Source organism: Brachyistius frenatus, unplaced genomic scaffold, assembly GCF_029030835.1.
Source record: "Brachyistius frenatus isolate BFR_SWC_R1_liver_20210118 unplaced genomic scaffold, ASM2903083v1 Contig_3, whole genome shotgun sequence".
Classification (NCBI taxonomy): Eukaryota; Metazoa; Chordata; class Actinopteri; family Embiotocidae; genus Brachyistius; species Brachyistius frenatus.
Window position 1 is genome coordinate 6838295 of NW_027210602.1, and position 20929 is coordinate 6859223.

Sequence of the window (20929 nt, forward strand, 5' to 3'; positions counted from 1 at the left end):
TCTGGGCATATGTTTCTTGTACATGTTAAATCATATCCATTTTTAATTATCTCAGCTGATTGATGTATGATGTTCTTTGCCGTCTAAATTTCTGCAAATCATTTACAATTGTTGCGACAGCCTGACGTGGGTGAAAAAAAACGGGGAACTCTCCAACCTAATGTCTAATTGTTCTTCAGCTACATTTCTGTTCTTCAAAGCAAAAGCCACAACCGTGACCTTGTTTTGAGTCCAGCTGGCTCAGATTGTTCACGTCGCATCATTAGCAGGTGTGTTTTCATGCCAGCTTGTCAGATCCACTCAGCTCAGTGCCGGAGGTGACTGCTGTAACTGAAAAGAAGTGCTCTTCATTTTCCCGTCTCGGAACTGTGCGGATGATGAACGGTACGTGCTCACACACGCACAGGCAGAAATGCTTCTTTTTTTTTTTTTTTCTAGCCCTGTGAATGATTCATCTGCACTGCAGAGAGCGGAAAGGTTTTGCGACGTCATTTAAGAGGATAAAACCGTACATAAGCAGTGCTTAGAGTGGAAGGAAAGACGGATGACAGGAATAATGTTTTGGTTTTTTTTGGTTTTCATTTTTTTAATGAGATGTTATTGGCTTTTTGGCAGTGCAGCAAATTGGAGAATTCAGAGGAGGTCACAAAAAATAAGGCTTCAGAGGAATGAAACAAATTATAGCCGTATAAGAAAATGGACAAAAATGACAAGAAACACAAATTTGTGTTGTCAGCAAAATCCATTCTTGACCTGCCACTCTGTTCTATCTTCATGTAAATGGGTCTGTCTTTGACATGTGTTCTCCTGTGGGGTTCCATATTTGGAAGACCCCTTAATCTAAAGTGACCGAAGGGAGCCTCCCGTCGGGTATTGAACCTTTTGCAGGATCGACACCACGCTCCTCTTAGCCAAACAAGGCCACAGGGAATCATTTGACCCACTTCAAATGGGGTCAATCTGACTCTGGCTGGCTGTAGTTCACGTGATTTCTGTTGTATTTGCTGTTTCATAACAGAAGTTCAGGAAACTTCTACCTGTTTGCTCCACAGCAGAGAACCAAAAAGTTACACAGAGGCTCTGGGTTTACATCGAGGTAAACTAATTGACAAAATTAAGAACCTTATGAAGTTAACCATATTGTAAATATATATTATAAAGAAACCAATAAATTGAAGCCAGCAAAAGTCAAATTCGGTTTAAAGAGAAAAAAAAACCCACGTTAACTTGATCTTTCAGGTCACGTGTGTTGGTTTTGTGGGGAGTAAATGGAGCACACTCCCTCACCACTGCTAATGTGGCAGCTGGGAGTGTGTGCACTTTCTAAGGTTGAAGGTAATCCTTTATTTAGACACGAGGCTTACAACTGACACCACTTACTCTCCTTCAACTCCCTCTCTCTTTCTGTCTTTCCTACATCTCTCTCTGTCTCATACAGATACATACACACACACACACACACAAACACACAGTTTTGTCAAACATCTAAACAGTTAAGCCACTTTTAAACTAGTGTTTGATCTCCGATAAGGCACAAGTCTTAACACTGAGTCATCAGTGTAATCTGGAAACAGCCCACTGTCAGGCTCTTAACAAACAGATCTTGGCGCTCTGGAGGGAACAAAGCCTTTAAATCAGCACCTTTAAAGGATTCTTCAGCTGCTCGTGCTGTGTCTCACTGTGATAGATCACGTGCTGTGGATAGTCTGCATCTTTTTTTTTTCTTTTATTGACATTTTATAAGCATTAAACACTTTGTAGACATTTTTTCTATATTGCTGTTTTTTTGTTGTTGTTTGTTTGTTTGTTTTTGGTCGTGGGGTATTAGATTATTCATGTCAGTGCCCGTTCAAATAAAGTTGTTTCCTGTAGTTGTTTAAGCGGCCTGTTCCTGAAAGCAGGTTTAACAAAGCCTGAGTTGTTTTAACCTGAAGCGAGAAAGTCCAGATTAGAAAATTCAGAGTGGTCACTAATCAGACTTTCCTGAATGCACTCCAGATGATTAACTTCTTCCACAATTAAAACACTTGATGTCATTTTTGATCTTTTTCAAGCTTGTAGTCCTCGAACACAACCAATACTGACTCACTAACCCTTTCAATTTGCTCATTGTGTGCAGCTCCCTCTAGACCCCTTTAAATGAAAACTTTGAATGAATAACACTGAGCCGCTGTGAAGTCCCAGAAAGGCAAAGGACTGTTTGAATAAACCTTTTTTTTTTTGGAGCTCAGCATTTCCATCAAAATGGCCCGCTCTCTTATTAAAAAATGTACAAGGTGTCTGATTTGTCTTCAGTGAATGTGTTCAGACTACAAGGCAACAGTTGACTGTTGCCTTGTAGTCTGAACACACAGGCTATAACTTACAATGACCCTCAGTCAGTCTAAGTTGGACTGTCAAGTGTGAAATTCTCTTTCTGTTGAAGTTGAGACTGCAATCTCTTCTTACAGACCCAACCAGTATAAGACCAGGCTACTGGTTTCCATTTGACCTTTGACCTGTGGGGTGGGGCAATATATGATAACGTCAGAGAATATCTCCGGAGGTGTCTGTGTTCATTTGTGCTTTACTGCGTCTTTGCCGCAAGGTTAGAAAGTATGTCTATTTATAAATGTGCACTTTGCTTTCACTCCCATTTTTATTCATCACAGTTTCTGCGTTGCACTGGGGACCACTTTTAAATTAAACTAATGTTTATTTCTGGCACAATAAATGTCCAAGTGTGTATTAATGGCATAAAGTATTTAGATGACTTGCCTCTTTTTTTTTTTTTTTTTTTTACCACCGCTCCATCGCCATTTGTATTCTGGCTTCATTTTTTTTTTAATTCCAAAAGGCAGGTTTGTGGAAAAATACTAAAATGTCTGGTGTTGATGTTTGATACAATTTAAATTTGTTTCATAATGAAAAGGGAAAAATAACCATCAATATACTGTCGTATTTTGGGCGTGCCACGCATTCAGGCTATTAATACAACATGCCAGTCGTCATTCCTGTTTCATGCTGTGGGATCATGCAGTGACCTTCACTGGAGACCGTCACACCTGCTGACTGTGCTGTATGACCATAAGGCAAGGAGCAGTGAGTGAGTGTTTAACTGGAAAGGAAGGAAGCTATATGAGCTTGACAGAGATTAGCCGAGCAAACTCTACAATGTCCGGTGCTAAAATAGAATCTAAAAAAAGCTGTTTTTTTTTATATATTATCTGTGTAACTTTTGAGGATTTTTTTTGTCTATTTCGTATTTTCTGTCGTTGGCTTTAATCAAACATGTTATACATTTTTTATAAATATTTTTTTTTGTGATTATATCTTAAGTTCTTTTTTCTGTGCAGTCCCAGTATGATATACACCAAATTGTGTGTCTTCCTCTTTTTTTTTTTTTTTTTAGAAAGCAACGAGGAAAGCACTTCTGCATATGTGCCATACTGGGACAGCCCTCCATCAGTGAGGTCATCACGGACTGTCCCAGAGGACACTGCAGTCGTGGGCCGAATGCAGTTATGTGCGTGTGCCTGCAGACGTACAGTGCAGTATGTCTGCATGTATGAGAAGCGAGAGTGAAAAGAGTGAGAGCAAGACAGGCAGCAGTAGAGTGAAACACAGCTGCATACATAATGCATACATAAGATCTGGGAGAGGTCTGGGTTGAGGCTTCATAAACCACGTCAGGCTTTAAAATATTTACATATTTTGGTCCTTCATTATGATTCTGATGCCTCTATGTTCCACAATACATTGAGTATTCGTAGAGGATTGTACTGGATGCATGTTTCAATCAAATCTACAGTACCTGGGTACTTTCAACTGCCTTCAAGGTGACACAGTGTATATAGAATTTATATTTTAATTACAGCACAATTTGGTTTTTTTTGTTTTTTATTCAGAGATGACCCTCTGGGTGGAAATCGCAGTAATTCAGGCAAAACTTCTATCAGGCAACAAATAAATTTCATCTGATGTGAAAGTCACAAAGGCAAAATATGTGGTAATTGGAGAATGTGAATATATCGCATTTTGGATTATTTCTCAGTCAAGCGTGGTCTGCAGCTCGATCTGTCCACAGTATGACACTTTAACCTTTACCTTTAATCCACAGGCTGAGAATTTAAAGTACAGAGACAACACTGACCCCTGGCTGTACTTTAAACAACACTGTGACTGTTGTGGTACCAGGTTGAGGTAAACCTTCATAAACGGCTGAATATGAATTAAACAAACAGATTATTGACGCAGAGGAAAAAAAAAAAAATAACAATGTTCAAAATAGAAAAAAAAATAATCCTCATAGATTTAAACCGACACTGAAATCACTGTTTTATCCTTTCACAGACCCCCTCAGGCACTGAGACCCCTGAAAATTCACTTGAGGAAAAAGAAATTGATGGCAAAAAGAAAGAAGAAAAATATAGTGTAGTAATCCCGGTGCTCCAGATGACCGAGCGGCAAGTTTAATTTTTTTAACTTAACTTAACTTCAAAAAGAAAAATTCTACAGATCACAAAAAAAAAAAAACTAATGTAAAAATACTTTTAGATGTAAAAGATACAATTTTGTGTGCAGGACACCAAACTAATCTCATTGCAAATCATGGTTTTCAATGTCACTACTGTGTTCAAATCTTGTGATTCAGAAGCTTTATTCTTTTGTCAAATCTTTGCAGGCACCTGGAAGTAAGGATTGTTTTAAAAATGCTGCTTTCACCCTCACATTAACGCTTCAAATTTATTTGCAGAATTTTGTACATAACCGCTACAATTATTTATTTATTTGAAAATAATTATAATATTTGGTATTCTATTTGTTTTTGATTTTATACACCTTATTAATCCCCGAGGGGAAATTTCTTCACTACAGCAGGGGGGCTCTCAGGGGGGAGATGCTGCAGCAGGCTGCCACTAGCGCGGCGCCAGGTAACCTGACCTGAGGTGCATGTTTTTGGATGATGGGAGGAAGCCGGAGAACCCGGAGAGAACCCACGTAAGCACAGGGAGAACATGCAAACTCCGCACAGAAAGGCCCAGGACCAGATTCGAACCCGGAACCTTTTTTTGCTGTGAGGTGACAGTGCTAACCACTGCACCACCGTGCCGCCCTAAAATTTTGTGTAGTTGTATACAAATATTATGATAAAGCTGAATGTAATTAAGGAGAAAAATATAACAAAAATTGTGAGCTTTGTTGTTTGAATTCAGAAAACAAACAATAAAAACAACATGCATTTTGCTAAGTAGTGAGAATTTGATTTCTCTTCTTTTTTTTTTTTTTACAATTAAAAAAAAGTGTTTTTCATTACCTGATTCTCATATTACAGAATTGGTGCTAAAAAATGTATTAACCACATGACGATAACATAATTAAGGCAACAAAATGTTCTGCTTGTTGAAAGCAAATCTTCAAATCAATTGTACTCGTCATGAAATTAGCTGAAACCGGGATGTAATTTATATCTAAAACCTTCTGGTAGATTTTGAAAAAAAAAATGGTCAGTAGTGATGGAGGACATCAAAGTTATAGCCTGCTGTTGAAGCAAAGACGTGCAAAACCACGACTGCGCTCCTTTGAGGCTGCATATTCTGCATATCAACATTGAACCGTTACGAAACACCATGAGTTGGTCTAATAACTCCGTTTTAAAGTGTAAAACCTCGACCTGCAATCCATCCAGGGAACACGCTTCCTCCCGTGCGTCCACTGAGTTGGACCCCCTTCCAGGCAGTGCTCCCGTCCCTGCGTACCTCCTAGCTGCTGGCGGAGCGCCGTGACTCCTCCTTCTCCTCAATGATGGTCCGGTAGTGCTGCGGCTCATTTTGAGCCAGAGGAGAGTCTGTTTGGCTGAACAGGGCCAGTTGACTCTTCAGGGGCCGTTTCAGCAGGAACCTGCTGGAGGTCACCAGATCACCGTAGCCCTTAGCGTGGGAGAAGGCGTAGGCCGACCGACGGGTGCTGATGCGCCTGGGAGGTGGGCGGCGAGGAGTGGGTGCCGGCAGCGCCTCCTTTCGCACCTTATATCTCACCTGCAAAGGAGAAAGACTTGTTATCGTGAGGACATTTGCCCAATCGGGAAACCGTATTGCTATTAATTCGCACGCTTCTTCAGGATCCACGTACCCCCTGCAGGTAACAGCAACTGTCTCGTGTATTCTCACCTTGTCATTGATGGTGGGACGAAGCTGTATGACAATAAAGCGAAAGGCCACCACGGGCAGAGTACAGAGGAGGGACGTCAGGAATATGGTCAGCCACACGTTAGGCTGGTTTAAAGAGTTTCTTGCTGTGCCTGATGAAAAACATTGGACCAGCAGTCAGAGACACAGAGTGAAAGGGTTTATTATTACAGTGTCTTAGAGTATTGTATATGGAAGTAAGGGATTAAGATTCAATGCAAAAAGTTACTTTGTCATAAACCATATTACGCTGTAATGTGTCTCCTCTAATGGGCTAAAATCTTACAAGTGGAGAACCATGGTGACATTAAAAATGCAGCAGCGCTAACCAGGAGATGAATTCTGCAGTTGCGTGAATCTCAGGATTAAACAGACCAGCAAAGCGTACGAGCAGCCTCTACGCCTTCATATGTGAACGGGATCTACTCACCAATGAAGGGGAAAGCGGACGTGAAGATGAGGAACATGCCGTTACTATAAATGGTAAATGTGACAGCAAAGTAGGCAGCCAGGCTGCCCCACACAAAAAACTGGTTCACCGCTGTCCAGTAATGGGTGTCAAGGCACAACTGCAAAATAAAAGTATGAAAAATTCATGCATTTTTTTTTTTTTAAACGAAGAATTTAGGTGCAATATTATATATACAGTGATAAAAGGTATAGAAATGTATGGATACAATCACCAAATGCAACATTTCATAAAGTATTGCTGTTCACCTACTTATATATTGTATAAGGAAACAGCTATTTTGGTGTAAATGATGCAGCACAATCTCCGATCATTTCCATTTCTGTGTAATGTCTTCCTGCTGTCATGCCTCTGTTGACAAGAAGAAGTGTATTCCTCACCTGAGTGCTCACCACGATGAGCAGACAGGTCTGCGCCAGTAAAGCAAAGGACTGATAGTCTGCGATGTCTTTGCCGTCATCCCGGACCGTGTCGTGCATGGCAGCCCACGGGATGAAAAAGAGGATAAGGGAGCTGTAGCAGCTGTGCATCATACAGCGGACAAAGGCCTTTTTACTGAAGTACAGGTTGAGCTGGCCCGGAGCGTAGAGCTGAGGATACTGGAAACTCCAGCGGTCATTTACATCCTGCAGAAACAGGGGATTGTAGATGAGGATACAGACCCCTGGGTGTGTAATAAGGACAAATTATAGGATAATTAACCAAAAAAAACAAAAAACGTTGCATGTGGCTGAACATTTTCAGAATTTTTGTGTCAGAAATGGGCCGGTCCTCATCAGCATGCAGTACGTCCAACCCTTCATGTTATTCTATGGCGCACTGTGAATTTTTCTGGGACCTCTCAAAAGCTGACGGTTTTCTTTCCTGCTCTCTCCATCTCAGCTGTCTGACCTAAGTCATTATAAATAAACTGCATTTCCCAGGGGGCACTGCATGACGCTCAAAAAGATGAAAGACAAAACCTGCTAAAGAAATCCAGTGGCAACTAATTCGATTTGGGAAAAGTCATTTAGTGAGTTTTGATGCGCTCAATTCTAATTTGACATTTATTCGGTTTAGGTGGAGGCTGAAGTGGTTTGGGAATTGCGCCTAAGCCTTATAATAGGAAAAAAAAAAAACAGGACAATAAAACCTAATTAAGGTCACTTCATGCATCTGTTTAAATTTAAAAGCCCTCTAAAGTTTCATACATTGTCCAGCAATATACTAGGCTTTCACCTGGTCACCTTAATTTAATAATTGAAATGGTCGTCACCCTTGATCAAATTAATTCATCTTTACAGTGAATTCACTGTAAAGATTCACAATGTAATATTTGATGATTTGTTGATTCCGGCCAATACACACCAAAATGTGAATAACAGAATTACTGGCACTTAAATATTTCACCTTTAAACACAGAGAATGGCGACTAATTTTTCCCATAATGCATACCTGGTCAAAGAGGCTCATGCCAAGGACAGGAAGAGCTGTGTAAACCAGGTTGTATATGGTGATGAACCACTCGTCATACACAGTCTATAACAAACAGAATCTCCATTAAATATGTTAATACAGCATTTAAAACATTGTATGAAAGTACATATATACATTACTAGAATGATATATTTTTTTTTCCACAATGCATGTAACCCTTTAACTTATGTTACCGATGCATGTGCCTCACCTGTGCAGAGAAACCGCAAAAGAAGGCGTACCAGAAATGCACAAAGGTGAAGGTGAAGTTCTTGTAAAAAAAGTATCGTAGGAACTTGCACATGCGCAGGTAGGACCAGCGACCGTGCACCAGCAGGAGGCGCTGCAGGTAACGGAACTGGGCGAAGGAGAAATCACTGGAGAGAACTGCTTGCATACCCTCCTGACCGCTGATACCGACACCGATATGAGCAGCTGTAGGCCAAAATAAAACACACAAAATGAGCAACAAAATATACCTCCAAGATGTTTGTTTCTACTGAAACTACAGCTCTGCGGAGTTGTAATTGTGTCTGAGATGCACGAGCTTACCCTTGATCATGCTGACATCATTGGCTCCATCCCCAATGGCAAGCGTGATAGCCTGCTTGTATTTCTTGACCAGCTCGACCACCTGGGCCTTCTGCAGAGGGGTGACCCTGCAGCAAATCACTGTCTGACACATGCACGCTGTCCTCAGCAGCTCCATCTGCAGGTTCTTCTCCAGGGCAAAGGCCTGAGGATGAAAGGGAAGAAGGTGTTACGAGGTGGTACTGAATCCTTTATTTCAATCATTTCTTTTTTTTGTTGCCCTCAAAGCAGTTCAAATAAACATAAAAATGCTAGAATTGGCCTATTATATATTCATGTTTTGTATTGTGATTGCACCAACACTGTAGTATGGATGCAGTTAGAAGGTTTAGGCCCAGCCATGTAAATGTATTTATAAAAAAAAAAACTAAAAAAAAAACTGGAGCAGGACTTTTTCTAGGGCGAGGACATGTAAGAATGACTCAATGAGGACAAAATATGTAGTTGATTCAGCAGATACTGGAAATAGTAATGTGTCAGAAAGAACCCTCTTACCAAACTGTGTCCATTTATAATTAGTGCATATTCTCCATCCACTTTCTCATCCAGCACAGTCTCTGTCCTCTCAAGCCAGAACAGGCCTGCTCGAGCTCTGATCACAGCTGGCTCCTCTGCTCCTCCTGGACACATTTTCCTTCTTGCATTCCTGGAAACAGAATCACAGAGTTTTTATTAATATGGTTAGAATACTTTTTTTTTTTTTTTTTTTTTAAAGAGAAAACTCGTTTTTTTTATTCTTGTTATTGTAAAGCACTTTGTGTTGCGTGGCGTTTGTCTGGAAAGTGCTATACAGATAAAGTCTGATCTCTGACGTGTTTTTTTTTTTTCAGAATCATAAATTGGATAGCGACAACATGATCTGGCAAAAGACAACAATTAACATTTGAGGCCAGCAGGGCTTAAGTATTAACATGCCAATGAGTTTATTTATCAACTTTTATCAGCTATTAATTGCTGTAAACAAGTGCTTCCTGCAGTTGCCTTCTCCTTCCAAAAGAATGTGTCGATAAAATTGAACATCTCAATGCATCTCACAAACTGGTGATACACTTTTTTTTTGCACAAATAGTTTTTCTCTAGTGTCTTCATCATTTTGTTTTTCTTTACTCAAGTCAAAAACTAAGCTGTAAATCATGAGTGTACTTTGTCTGTATTTTTAAATGGCTGACTTAGTTTCTGTTTATAAAAATTAAACCTATTGGAAAGTTCAATTGACTTTTCATCAAACACTGCTCCCAAATATTGACTCAACTTTTCCCATAACCAAGAGTACAACATGAAACCAGTAAGTAAAGGATTAACTTAGAATTGATCTGCTCTGGTGCGGCGGGCAAACATTAACATGTCCGGCTAACTAGCGTATTAGATTACTGATGATAGCTTTATAGTGATAATGATAGTATTATGTTCTGAGTTACACATACCCCCACCCCCACCCCCACCCCGGGGATGCTGATGTTGCGCTTAGGACGGGTAGCATTAGCCGCAGTCTTTTACCCTTGCATGATGTATTCAGCGATCATGTTTATATTTAAGACTGTGTTTACAAGGTTTTAAGAAGATTTATTTTGTCAGAAGATTTCACGGAGATTTATTTGGAAACGTTAAAACGTCAGCTGACTTTTCAGACGTTGTCTTTAGACCGCAGCATTAGGGCACGGGCGGCTGGCTTTAGCTGATAGGATCTTCCAGCAACAGCCATCTAGGATCCTTGGAGAGGAATGAGAAGCCTGCTTTTGTTCATGACTGTCAAATGAGGGACCTGTGTTTTAAAAAAATTAGAACCACTTTGGTTCCGTTTTCTTATTTGTTGATTGCTATTATTGACATTTTGACGAGCATCACAACAGTTACTAAATTAAAGGGGCTTTGTATAGCAAAAAAGTATCATGCATTAAAAAAAAGTATCATGCATTAAAAAAAAAGTATCATGCATTAAAAAAAAAGTATCATGCATTAAAAAAAAAGTATCATGCATTAAAAAAAAAGTATCATGCATTAAAAAAAAGTATCATGCATTAAAAAAAGTATCATGCATTAAAAAAAAAGTATCATGCATTAAAAAAAGTATCATGCATTAAAAAAAGTATCATGCATTAAAAAAAAATTATCATGCATTAAAAAAAGTATCATGCATTAAAAAAAAGTATCATGCATTAAAAAAAAAAAGTATCATGCATTAAAAAAAAAGTATCATGCATTAAAAAAAGTATCATGCATTAAAAAAAAGTATCATGCATTAAAAAAAAGTATCATGCATTAAAAAAAAAGTATCATGCATTAAAAAAAAGTATCATGCATTAAAAAAAAAAGTATCATGCATTAAAAAAAAAAGTATCATGCATTAAAAAAAAGTATCATGCATTAAAAAAAGTATCATGCATTAAAAAAAGTATCATGCATTAAAAAAAAAGTATCATGCATTAAAAAAAAAAGTATCATGCATTAAAAAAAAGTATCATGCATTAAAAAAAGTATCATGCATTAAAAAAAAAGTATCATGCATTAAAAAAAGTATCATGCATTAAAAAAAAAGTATCATGCATTAAAAAAGTATCATGCATTAAAAAAAAAGTATCATGCATTAAAAAAGTATCATGCATTAAAAAAAGTATCATGCATTAAAAAAGTATCATGCATTAAAAAAAAGTATCATGCATTAAAAAAGTATCATGCATTAAAAAAAGTATCATGCATTACAAAAAGTATCATGCATTAAAAAAAAAGTATCATGCATTAAAAAAGTATCATGCATTAAAAAAAGTATCATGCATTACAAAAAGTATCATGCATTAAAAAAGTATCATGCATTAAAAAAAAGTATCATGCATTAAAAAAGTATCATGCATTAAAAAAAAGTATCATGCATTAAAAAAAATACGTCGAGTTGTGAAAGGAATTAGTGAAACAGCCTTTGACCAGCAGACTCTCTGATCATCACGTGTCTGACTGACTTACTGTAGCTCCTCTTTGACTTCTTCAGCTGTGTTGGCAGCTACAATAAAAACCTCATCCATCTCTTCTCGTAGCATGTTGCAGGAATAGCCGATATTCTCCGCCGTCTCTGTTCCAACACATTAATATTCAAAATCCTTAAAGTGTCACGGAAACACGTCACCTCAGGTTACTGACGCACTAAGACCAATCACGGAAGAATAGGGGGATATTGTACATCATGTTCCAGTTGTGCTTGCTCCTTCACTGACACGAACCTTGTTTATCCCCCGTCAACACCCAGATTTTGATGTCAGCTTTGGCCAGCTGCTCGATGGTCTGTGGCACACCGTCTTGCAACTTGTCCTCCACAGCTGTCGCTCCCAACAGCTAGAAACCACACATGAAAGGGAGATTTAATCTGACTCTGTTTAAAGCAGAATATTTGAATAGAACCACAGAAAATACTGCGCAAGCTTGGGCAGCCAAGCTTCCAATAAACCGCTGAGTCGAGCAGCCTATTTATGTGTCGAGGCCTGCAGCAGGTGGACTAACCATCAGGTCTTTCTCTATCTCTTCGTAAAGCTCATCAAGTCTCTCCTCTCGTCCCTCCATCACGGTGCTGGCCTCGTGGTGGCGTTTTCTCCACTTCTCCATGTAGGTCTCATCTAAATCTTTGTAGGCCAGGACGAGTGTCCGGAGGCCGTCGCCTGCATACTCCTATGTTGGGGTGTACGGATTGAAGCGGACAGGTTTTATGTACATTCAAACGCGAGTTGCACATTGCCACACACATCACAGACAATCGGAGTGCATTACTCACGTTGAGGTGTTTGGTGGTTACTTGCATGAGTTTGCTACAGGAGGGGTGCAGTCTTTCGTAGATGATGGTGTCTGCTCCTTTGCAGAACAGAGTCATCCTCCCCTGAGGGCTACGTACTGGACATCACAGTGAAAGTCATGAGGCTTCACATATACAACGTGGAAAGTATTGTGTTACTGAGCAGCCGACACCGGCGTCACAGACGGAGACGAGATATTTTTTGGAAATGTTGATAGTGGTACCAGGTGTAATACATTGGATACATTCGTATTTTAAAGTACGCCCTTGAAAACCAAACATCTTGTCTCACCTATTACGGACATCCTCTTCCGTACATTATTGAAGTCCAGAACAGCCAGGAGTTCGTAGGTGACTTTTCTGCCCATCTCAAAGACCGTGATGGTCTCTGGTGTGCGTGAGCGGAACACAAAGCCAAAGTTTCTTGCTGCAGTCACCAGCGCACCTTCGTCAGGAGACTGAGCCTGGTAGTAGAGCTCTCCTGCCGGGTGAAAATGAGGAGGGTTACGGTTAAGATTCGGTGTAAATGTAACAACATTTTATTACACCCAGAGTTAAAATGTAAAAAAAAAAAAAAATCTGAGGTGAAGCACATTACTGTCGGTCACTGTGTCTTTTCAAATGGTAACACGAGAGTGCAGCAAATTCAGATATTTTCAAATATTACACCTAGTGGCTTCACAATTTTTTTTTTTAAATACACATAGTCTGAAACTTTAATCTTATCTAAGAATTCCTAAATGGTTGTAATTAAGGGAAAGAAACACATTTGGCTAAAAAAAAAATTAAAACAATTAAAAAAAAATGAGGCAACCGTGTTTTATTCAGGACTAATGTCTATTGTGACTGCACCCAACCATGCAAAACCTATTAAGTCATCAGGATGTGAGCTGCAATGTAATTCTACTGCTAAAAGCCTCTGCCATGTAGTACTAAAGATGTCCATTAGAGGACGCTCACCCTCTTTCTTCTCCTCAGACATGACGGTGTGGCACAGAGCCAGCAACCGGAAGAAGGCCTGAGCCTCCGGGTTTCCCTCTTTCACAGTCTCCACCAGACTGTGGTCATGAAAGTTGAACTTTGGATCTGCGAGCTGGTTCCAGGAGAAGTCGATTTTCTCTGTCTTCTGCAAAGGAAATCAAAACATGACGACAAGAGGAGAAAAAAAAAAGTTGGATTAATACATATTATAAACAAAATTCACACAAATAAAATACAGACAAGCTCTCACCTCTGTTATTTCCACTCTTTGTCCAGAAAAGTCATAGAGCTCCCCTAAATAAAAGAAATACAAAATCAATCATCCAACCCAGGCTCATGTGTCCATTACTCTCTGTTGTATTTATATGAACTCACCGTAAACTTTCCCATTAATGGAGCACTTGTTGAAAGTCATGATGTTCTGCGTCAGGGTGCCCGTCTTGTCGCTGAAGATGTATTTAATCTGGCCCAGCTCCTCGTTCAGTGTGGTGGTTCTTGCCTGGGCGGGAGTGTCATTCTTCGGGTAATACATCTTCCTGTCCCAGTCTATGTAGAAGCTGTTCCCCAGACGGATGATCTCCACGCTATGACACATGTGGGGAAGATGTCAAAAGATGAGGCACACGGGAAGACTTGTAGAAAGTGCCCGCACCCGTCTTCTCACTGTGTGGATTTCTGAGTTTGTTGCGCGTGAAACACACCTGACGTAGAGGGAAATGGGCACCACCGTGTTGAGGACGATGACGTAGGACCAGAAGGAGAGGAAGGATGACAGAGTAGCATCAGCACCGGGCTCACGAGGGAGGAACACGGTGAACACAGAGCCCTCCCTCACCTCCCAGATCCCATTGCCGATGGCCAGGACGGAGCACATAAACACCAGGAAACCGAAGATCTGACACAATCAAGATATCACACACCTTAACAATTAAAAAATGTATCGCACAAACCTGCATCTGAAGAAAGAATTTTAAAATTAGTCAAATAAAGCAGTGATGTAACAGAAGTGCTGTGAAGGGTTAATGCAAAATAATACATACTAAATGCTGAAATTGCTATTTTTTTGGGGGGGCATTAAATCTGAATATTTCAGCCATTGTGAGTGAGTTACAGTTCATTTTAAAACAGAAATGCCTACATGAATATGGACAACAACAAAAAAACAGCTTTATATATGTAGACATTTTTTTTCTTTCTCAGAACACATTACTATTTTTACTTTGTCCTCAGTGTTTTAAAGATTCAATAATTTGTGTGTTTGATATACCTACTGATGCATTTTTAAGTGAAAAATGAATAAACTCACACACAACACCAGGACGTTCATCAGGTGGTCGATGCTCGTCCGTTTGAATGTCGTCTTTCCACAGTTCTGCATCAGCTTGGTGTCAGGACCTGGAGACGTTCAATGTCACGGTCACATACACCGATCGGTTTTTTTTTTTTAGCACTTGTAAATATGGTTTAGAAGGAATTGTTATGCCATTAATATCTGTAATCTTAAGAGGTGTAAAGTTACTAAGTACTTAGGTACTGCGCTAATGCCCACGTTTGAGGTACTTGTATTGTAGTTGGGTATTTCCATTTCGAGCTACTTCATATTTCCACTTCGCTACATCTCAAAGGGAAATATTATTACAAGGTGCGTTCAAGGCCATTAAGAAATATAAGTATTCGCATTTTTCCACATACGCAAATAAATGTAAAAAAAAATCTCAAACACATCACTATTAACTCGCATGTTTTTGTTTTTTCACACATAACAAAAAAAGTTCACATATGGACTACCATTCCTCGCAAACTCTTAATGTGTAGGCGAATGAAGAAAGTAGAGTTTGCAGGTAAAAAGTGGTATGTGCGCAAAGCCTTTCGAGTATACGTGCATGTAGAAGAATCCGTATGCGTGCTAACTTATTGATATATGTGTAAATATACCTTATAGATGTTGTCGTACTCAATGCACCGAAAATAACGAGTCTAAGTACGAGAATTGAGAAAAAAAAAAAGAAAAAAAGGCAATATTTCCCCACGAGGACTGGTGTGTGCAGTCTGCAGGGGGCCCGTGCGGTCCACAGTTTGTGTTATTGCGCTGTTGAATAAACGTCCGGACCCCACATATATATATATATATATATATATATATATATATATATATATATAATATGTATAGCACAGCGCCAGAAACAACAACTGCAACGCCAGCAGCCGGTCAGAGTTTGTACCTCCAAAGATGACCAGACCGAAGCACCACTCGGTGTTCCGGAGAGTACATCCTCTGAGCAGCACTTTGTCGTTGTCCAACGAGTAGGACTGAGAGTCATCAGTCAGCGTCCCTTTGAATTTGTCCAGACGGTTGTTGGGAGGTTCGCACCTCACCTCACCTGAAACACACGTCAGTCAGTGTCAGTGGTTGAACATACACCAGGATAACGGTGGAAATGTGGACATATTTGGTTCCAACTCCTGCATGTAAGGTTGTATTTTTTTTTAAGTCAGTGTTTTTGCCAGAGTAATATAGGCTACTGTTGTAACAGAGACCAGTCAGCCTATTTTTTATACATCCAGGTAAAAATTCAGGCCTGTAGTTTTCTGTAATCCTGCTGACAAAACAAACAAACCTCATTGAAAACATAACCTCCATGGCCCTTGTAACAAATTCAAAAAAAAAATACAGAAATAGCCTAAATAGTTGAGATATGGAATCGTAGAAACAAATATAACATGGATTCAATTTTATCTTTTTTTTTTTTTATTATCAAAATATATTTATATATTATTTATTTATGTATTTAGGTAACCATTTCTGTGTTTGCATACATATTTATTTATACATAGGTCATTTTTTTTCACGCTCCATATCTTTGGCTACACGGTTATTGGGTGTAAATCAACCACGGAGATCAATTCTTACCTCCAGCACTGCTCTAAAACACAGACGTTTTAAATTTCAATCTGCAAACTTTGCTATTTGAATGAAAATAAGTGCATAACACAGCAATACCCTGACATTTTCTTTCCCTCTTTGAAAAGTCTTGGCGATCTGTGCAGACATAGTGTTGGGGTGTTTTTCTTTTGTGATACACATTCAAATAAATCACAGTATCTTGACTGAAATCTGATTTTTCTTTTCCTAGGCAGTGCTTGGCGAAGGCTCCAGCCTGCACCGTCTGTTGTTACGTTGTTTTAGTCGGCTTCTCACCGGTGAAGCCAGCCAGTTCCTCGATGCTGTCTCCCATCTCTCCAGTTACAGTCAGGGCCTGTTTCACCTTCAGATTGGTTTCACTGGGGGAGACCAAGAGGACATGAGAAGGATGCGACTGAAGGGAAATCCAAGACAGTGTGAGACAACAGCCGTCAGCCACGCTTTACACACACACACACACACACACACACACACACACACACACACACACACACACACACACACACACACACACACACACACACACACACACACACACACACACACACACGCGCGGTGCAAACTCACCCGTCTAATTCAGCTGTTTCCACGTAGACCAGATTGAGAGGCTCGCTGCTGGACAGCAACAGAAGATCTGCCTACGAGATGCAAGCATTAAGTTCAGGACAGAGAGTAAAGGAGATAACAAATAGAAGATAAACTTCACCTTCACTTATGGGAACTGCATCTCCATACTTACTGTGACAAATTGATTATTCTCCAGTTTTATGATGTCCCCGACCTGAACATTCATCCACTTTTCATTTCTCAGTCTGTCAGGAAAAAAAAAGGAAACACACTATGGAATCAAAACTCTGCGGAATTTACACAAAACATGGCCTCGCTTGCACTTTTATGATGTGCAAAAATACTTGTGTGAAATTTGTACATTAAAAGACTCACTCTCCGTCGATGAGGACGTCTACCTTTCTGTTATTCACTTGATTGTCGCTTTTGTGTCTGTTCTGCTCAGTTCATACAAGAGAAACCATTATTTAGTCTCGTGTTTTATTTGAATTCATCATATTTTTGCCTCGATATTGAGTGAAAATTCCTTTGAACTTGCTCAACAGTGAAGCGCTGTTTGAGGATTTTAATAATTTTAGCTTACCATGTCCTCGCTGGCATCTTTGATTGCTGTTATAGACAGCACCAAAGCCAGAGGGACAGCCGTGGTGAACCATGAGAGAGAGGAGACTTGTGGGATTAGCTGTGGACACACACACACACACACACACACACACACACACACACACACACACACACACACACACACACACACACACACACACAGTGCTTTAATACTTTGCATCTGTTGGATTATTTCGCTTTTAGGAATCTGGAGGCTAACTGAAGTCAGAATCCTTCTTTGGAAATCTTACGAATACCATCGGCAAAAATATCGATTTATGCTCATATCAGCTGGCAATGATGTGAGAATTTATTTAAAAATGTAAAAAATGATCAAATTTAAAGGAAACAAAACAACAACCTATAACCTGTGTTATTCTAACAAATTCTAACCCGCATACGGTAACATTAAATGTTTAGAGAGAAACAGGAGATAAAAAGTGTACCTGGAGGAAAAAGAGGAAGAGGAAGTAGGCATTGGCGAGCCTCCTGAACTGCTCAAAGAGGTTGAGCGGCAGGAAGGTCAAAAAGTTGTACTTGGAGGTCTTGATGGCGTTGTTCTGAAGCAGAGGAGAGCGAGAGGTGACAGTGGAGTTCAATATGAATCAACATGATGCGATGCTGACTTGTAATTCACAGCTAGAAGGTTAAGAGTTAGAAAGGCTGCAAAGGCTCTCTTTCATTTCTGTTAAAAACATTTGCTTCTACACTTACGGCATAGTTGTAAGACAGGTTGAAAGATCTGTCATTAGCTCGCAAGTGTCTCTCCTCCTCTGTGAAAACCATCAAAGATTGAGCACACAATGGGTTATAGTACATTACATGGTCAATTACAGCATCACCAGGAAAATAAATATTTGTCACTTAATTGCTGCATACAACGAAGCATTTACAAGTATTAGTACCATTAGTCCAGTGCCATTTTAAAACTCAACAAACATGAGGTAAAAAGCAGAAACAGTTCATCAACAGTTAATATAAAGCGTCCATGCATCAGATCTCACCTTTCTTTGTCTCATTTCCACACAAGTGGCCAAAGTATGACACTACAGATCCCATCTTTAGCTCAGCTTCTCCATATTTCACACCTGGAGAAAGTGCATTTGTAAATTTATGACATGGTGACGCAGAATCAGAGAGGCAAAATGGCCTTTATTCTGTAATTATATCAAGATAGGAACTGAAAGGGGAAACTGTGGCAAAAGTAAGGAGGAACCATTTCATTTATGGGAGATCATGTTTGTGTGTAATTGTGATTCAGTGTAAGATTCTAGAAAACTATTAAACCATTAGCATGATCATGAGATGGAGATAAGAAAAGGATCAAAACAAAACTAACTTTCTGAGCCTTAAAACTCTTAGATTTGTCCGCTCCATCCGCTCGCTGCATTAAGAATTTATGGTGTGACTAACTGATGTTGGAGACTATAGTTTCTTTTCTTATTCTCACTGCAATCTGCAAAGTTAGAAACACATCAAAGCACCACAGGAAAGTAAAGCTACGCTCAAGAGACTTTCTCTCATGATCTCTCAGTTGTCAGGGCTCATTCAAATGATCACAGTACAACAAGAAAAAAAACAACAGGATGGACTGTAACAGAGGTCCTAGTTTGCTCTTACAGCCCAAATTAAAGTATGTTTGTTCATTTCTCAGATACATGGCACTTAAATGAAAAAAAAAACAACCGGAAAAAAACAAAACATGAGACATACTGTATTTTGAGCGACATTGACTAAGTCCACAGGACTTGATCTGCGCTCTAAAGCTATGAAGACATCGAGCCACTCCCTTTTCAACCTTTAGTACCAGAGTAAGATCATCTATAAACACAAAGATTAAGATAGAGATACAGTATGACCATGACCATGTGGTTTACTCATCGATCTATCAGTGATCATCAGCTTTCAGAACAATATACTGTAACACTAAAACTGGAACAGATTCAGGTAAAGATGCATTATTGTTTGTTTTTCCTGCATATCAGTAAGGTAAGGTAAGGTAAGGTAAGGTAAGGTAAGGTAGTTACTTTATTAATCCCTGAGGGGAAAGGCTTCATAAATGGAGCAGAACGAATTCACACTACAACCCACAAAAGTACACAAATAATGAGTCGACTCCTTTTTTTTTTTACCACCACACTCTGCTGTGGCTCAGTTTGTGTTTGTGTTTATGGAAACCTAAAGTATCTGTGAACAAGAAAGAAACCAAAATGTCACCGATTTCTTTTCACACGGACTCAATAACTATGAAATCAGAGTTGCTGTGAATCTGGAGTGATAAGGCCCGACACTGATGTCAAATTTCAAAGGTTCAAAGCGTGAGCTGCTGTGTGATCTCCATCCACACTGTCTGAAAGCAAATACAAGAATCAGCCACATACCTCAAACAATGAAGGGATTTCTTGGGTCCTTTAAGTCTGGCACCCACACGAAGGTTAAACAAAAAAGAGGGAAAACCCAACAATGTTTCAATCCTCTTTTTGCTTCCGTATCGGATGAAGTCAATCCAGGCACCTCGACCGGGTTCCCGTCTAGTCCCACACAGACAAGAAAGGGGGATCGACTGGGGCCTCCAGCTGGATGAAAGACAGCATGGACAACAGGTGAAGTGTTGCAGCAGTGAGAGAGGCGCCTACAGTAGAGGTTTCAAGTTCATGCAGGAAGAAGAGCCGGGATCCCGCCTGCACCAAAACAGCTCAGGGTTTGAGCAAACAGTGCAAACGATCTTTGGACCTGGATGGGGAGACGGGGCAGTAAAACAACAGTAAAGGTGAAGAGCTGCAGCCAATCAGAGCCAACTTTATGGTTGTGAGCTGGGCGGTCAGATATGTACCACACCCTGTGATGGGTGCGCATGCTCAGACAGAGGAGTTATCTTCTCAAGGTTTTTAGCAGCAGCTCCTTCAATGCAGCTCAACATTTGACTTCTTTCATTAGTCCAAGAAAAAGCAAAGAGTTTGTTGCGTTGTCACTTTTATTGACTCACTAAAAATGTTTTATGACAGCTCAGAATATTGTGACTTCCTGACTGACGTGCACATCCAGGTGCTTTCAGAAATGGAATTTAATACCAGGCCTCGAACACAAAGGAACACCGTGTCGTCCAGGAGACCTCAGCATGAACCACTTACTAAATTAGTTATTGTGTTTATGTGTGTGTGTGTGTGTGTGTGTGTGTGTGTGTGCGCGCGTGTTCTCTGTTCGCAAACACAGAAATGAATGTGTACTTGCGCGTGCAGCAAGTTGTTAAAACACTTAAAAAGGACCATTTTTAAGGAGATGCAACAGGAACAATTAAATGATGCCATGTAGAAGCAGTTAGTTTAGGTATTATTTATGCTTCTTTTGAGACTTATGTCATCCACAGACGAGTGAATGGAGTTGAATCTGTGATGCTG

The 20929-nt window shown here is 39.8% G+C and overlaps 1 protein-coding gene across 1 annotated transcript; it reads right to left on the reverse strand.

The window, feature by feature from the left end:
- Positions 1–5430: 5430 nt before the first annotated feature.
- atp8b5b (ATPase phospholipid transporting 8B5b) lies at positions 5431–19938 on the reverse strand. Its single transcript, XM_069707145.1, has 28 exons — positions 19913–19938; positions 18536–18619; positions 18246–18304; positions 17978–18091; positions 17512–17610; positions 17304–17365; positions 17101–17173; positions 16929–16999; positions 16638–16720; positions 15661–15819; positions 14745–14833; positions 14140–14333; positions 13814–14022; positions 13689–13732; positions 13418–13583; positions 12750–12938; positions 12440–12555; positions 12172–12336; positions 11895–12006; positions 11641–11746; positions 9178–9328; positions 8644–8827; positions 8303–8526; positions 8071–8154; positions 7017–7262; positions 6598–6736; positions 6150–6280; positions 5431–6017 (listed from the first exon to the last, which is right to left on the reverse strand). Exons 2-28 carry the CDS (start codon positions 18588–18590, stop codon positions 5742–5744), a joined length of 3600 nt encoding a protein of 1199 aa, XP_069563246.1. The 5' UTR covers positions 18591–18619; positions 19913–19938; the 3' UTR covers positions 5431–5741.
- Positions 19939–20929: the final 991 nt, after the last annotated feature.

What these genes read in the sequence shown, in the direction of transcription:
- atp8b5b (XM_069707145.1), bottom strand. Translation starts at nt 18,590, where the DNA reads ATGGGATCTGTAGTGTCATACTTTGGCCACTTGTGTGGAAATGAGACA. An exon ending in GAAACAGCTGAATTAGACGG is followed by an intron (nt 16,721 to 16,928) that starts GTGAGTTTGCAC and finishes GGTCTCCCCCAG; the next exon opens with TGAAACCAATCTGAAGGTGA. An exon ending in GGAACTGGCTGGCTTCACCG is followed by an intron (nt 15,820 to 16,637) that starts GTGAGAAGCCGA and finishes CGTGTGTTTCAG; the next exon opens with GTGAGGTGAGGTGCGAACCT.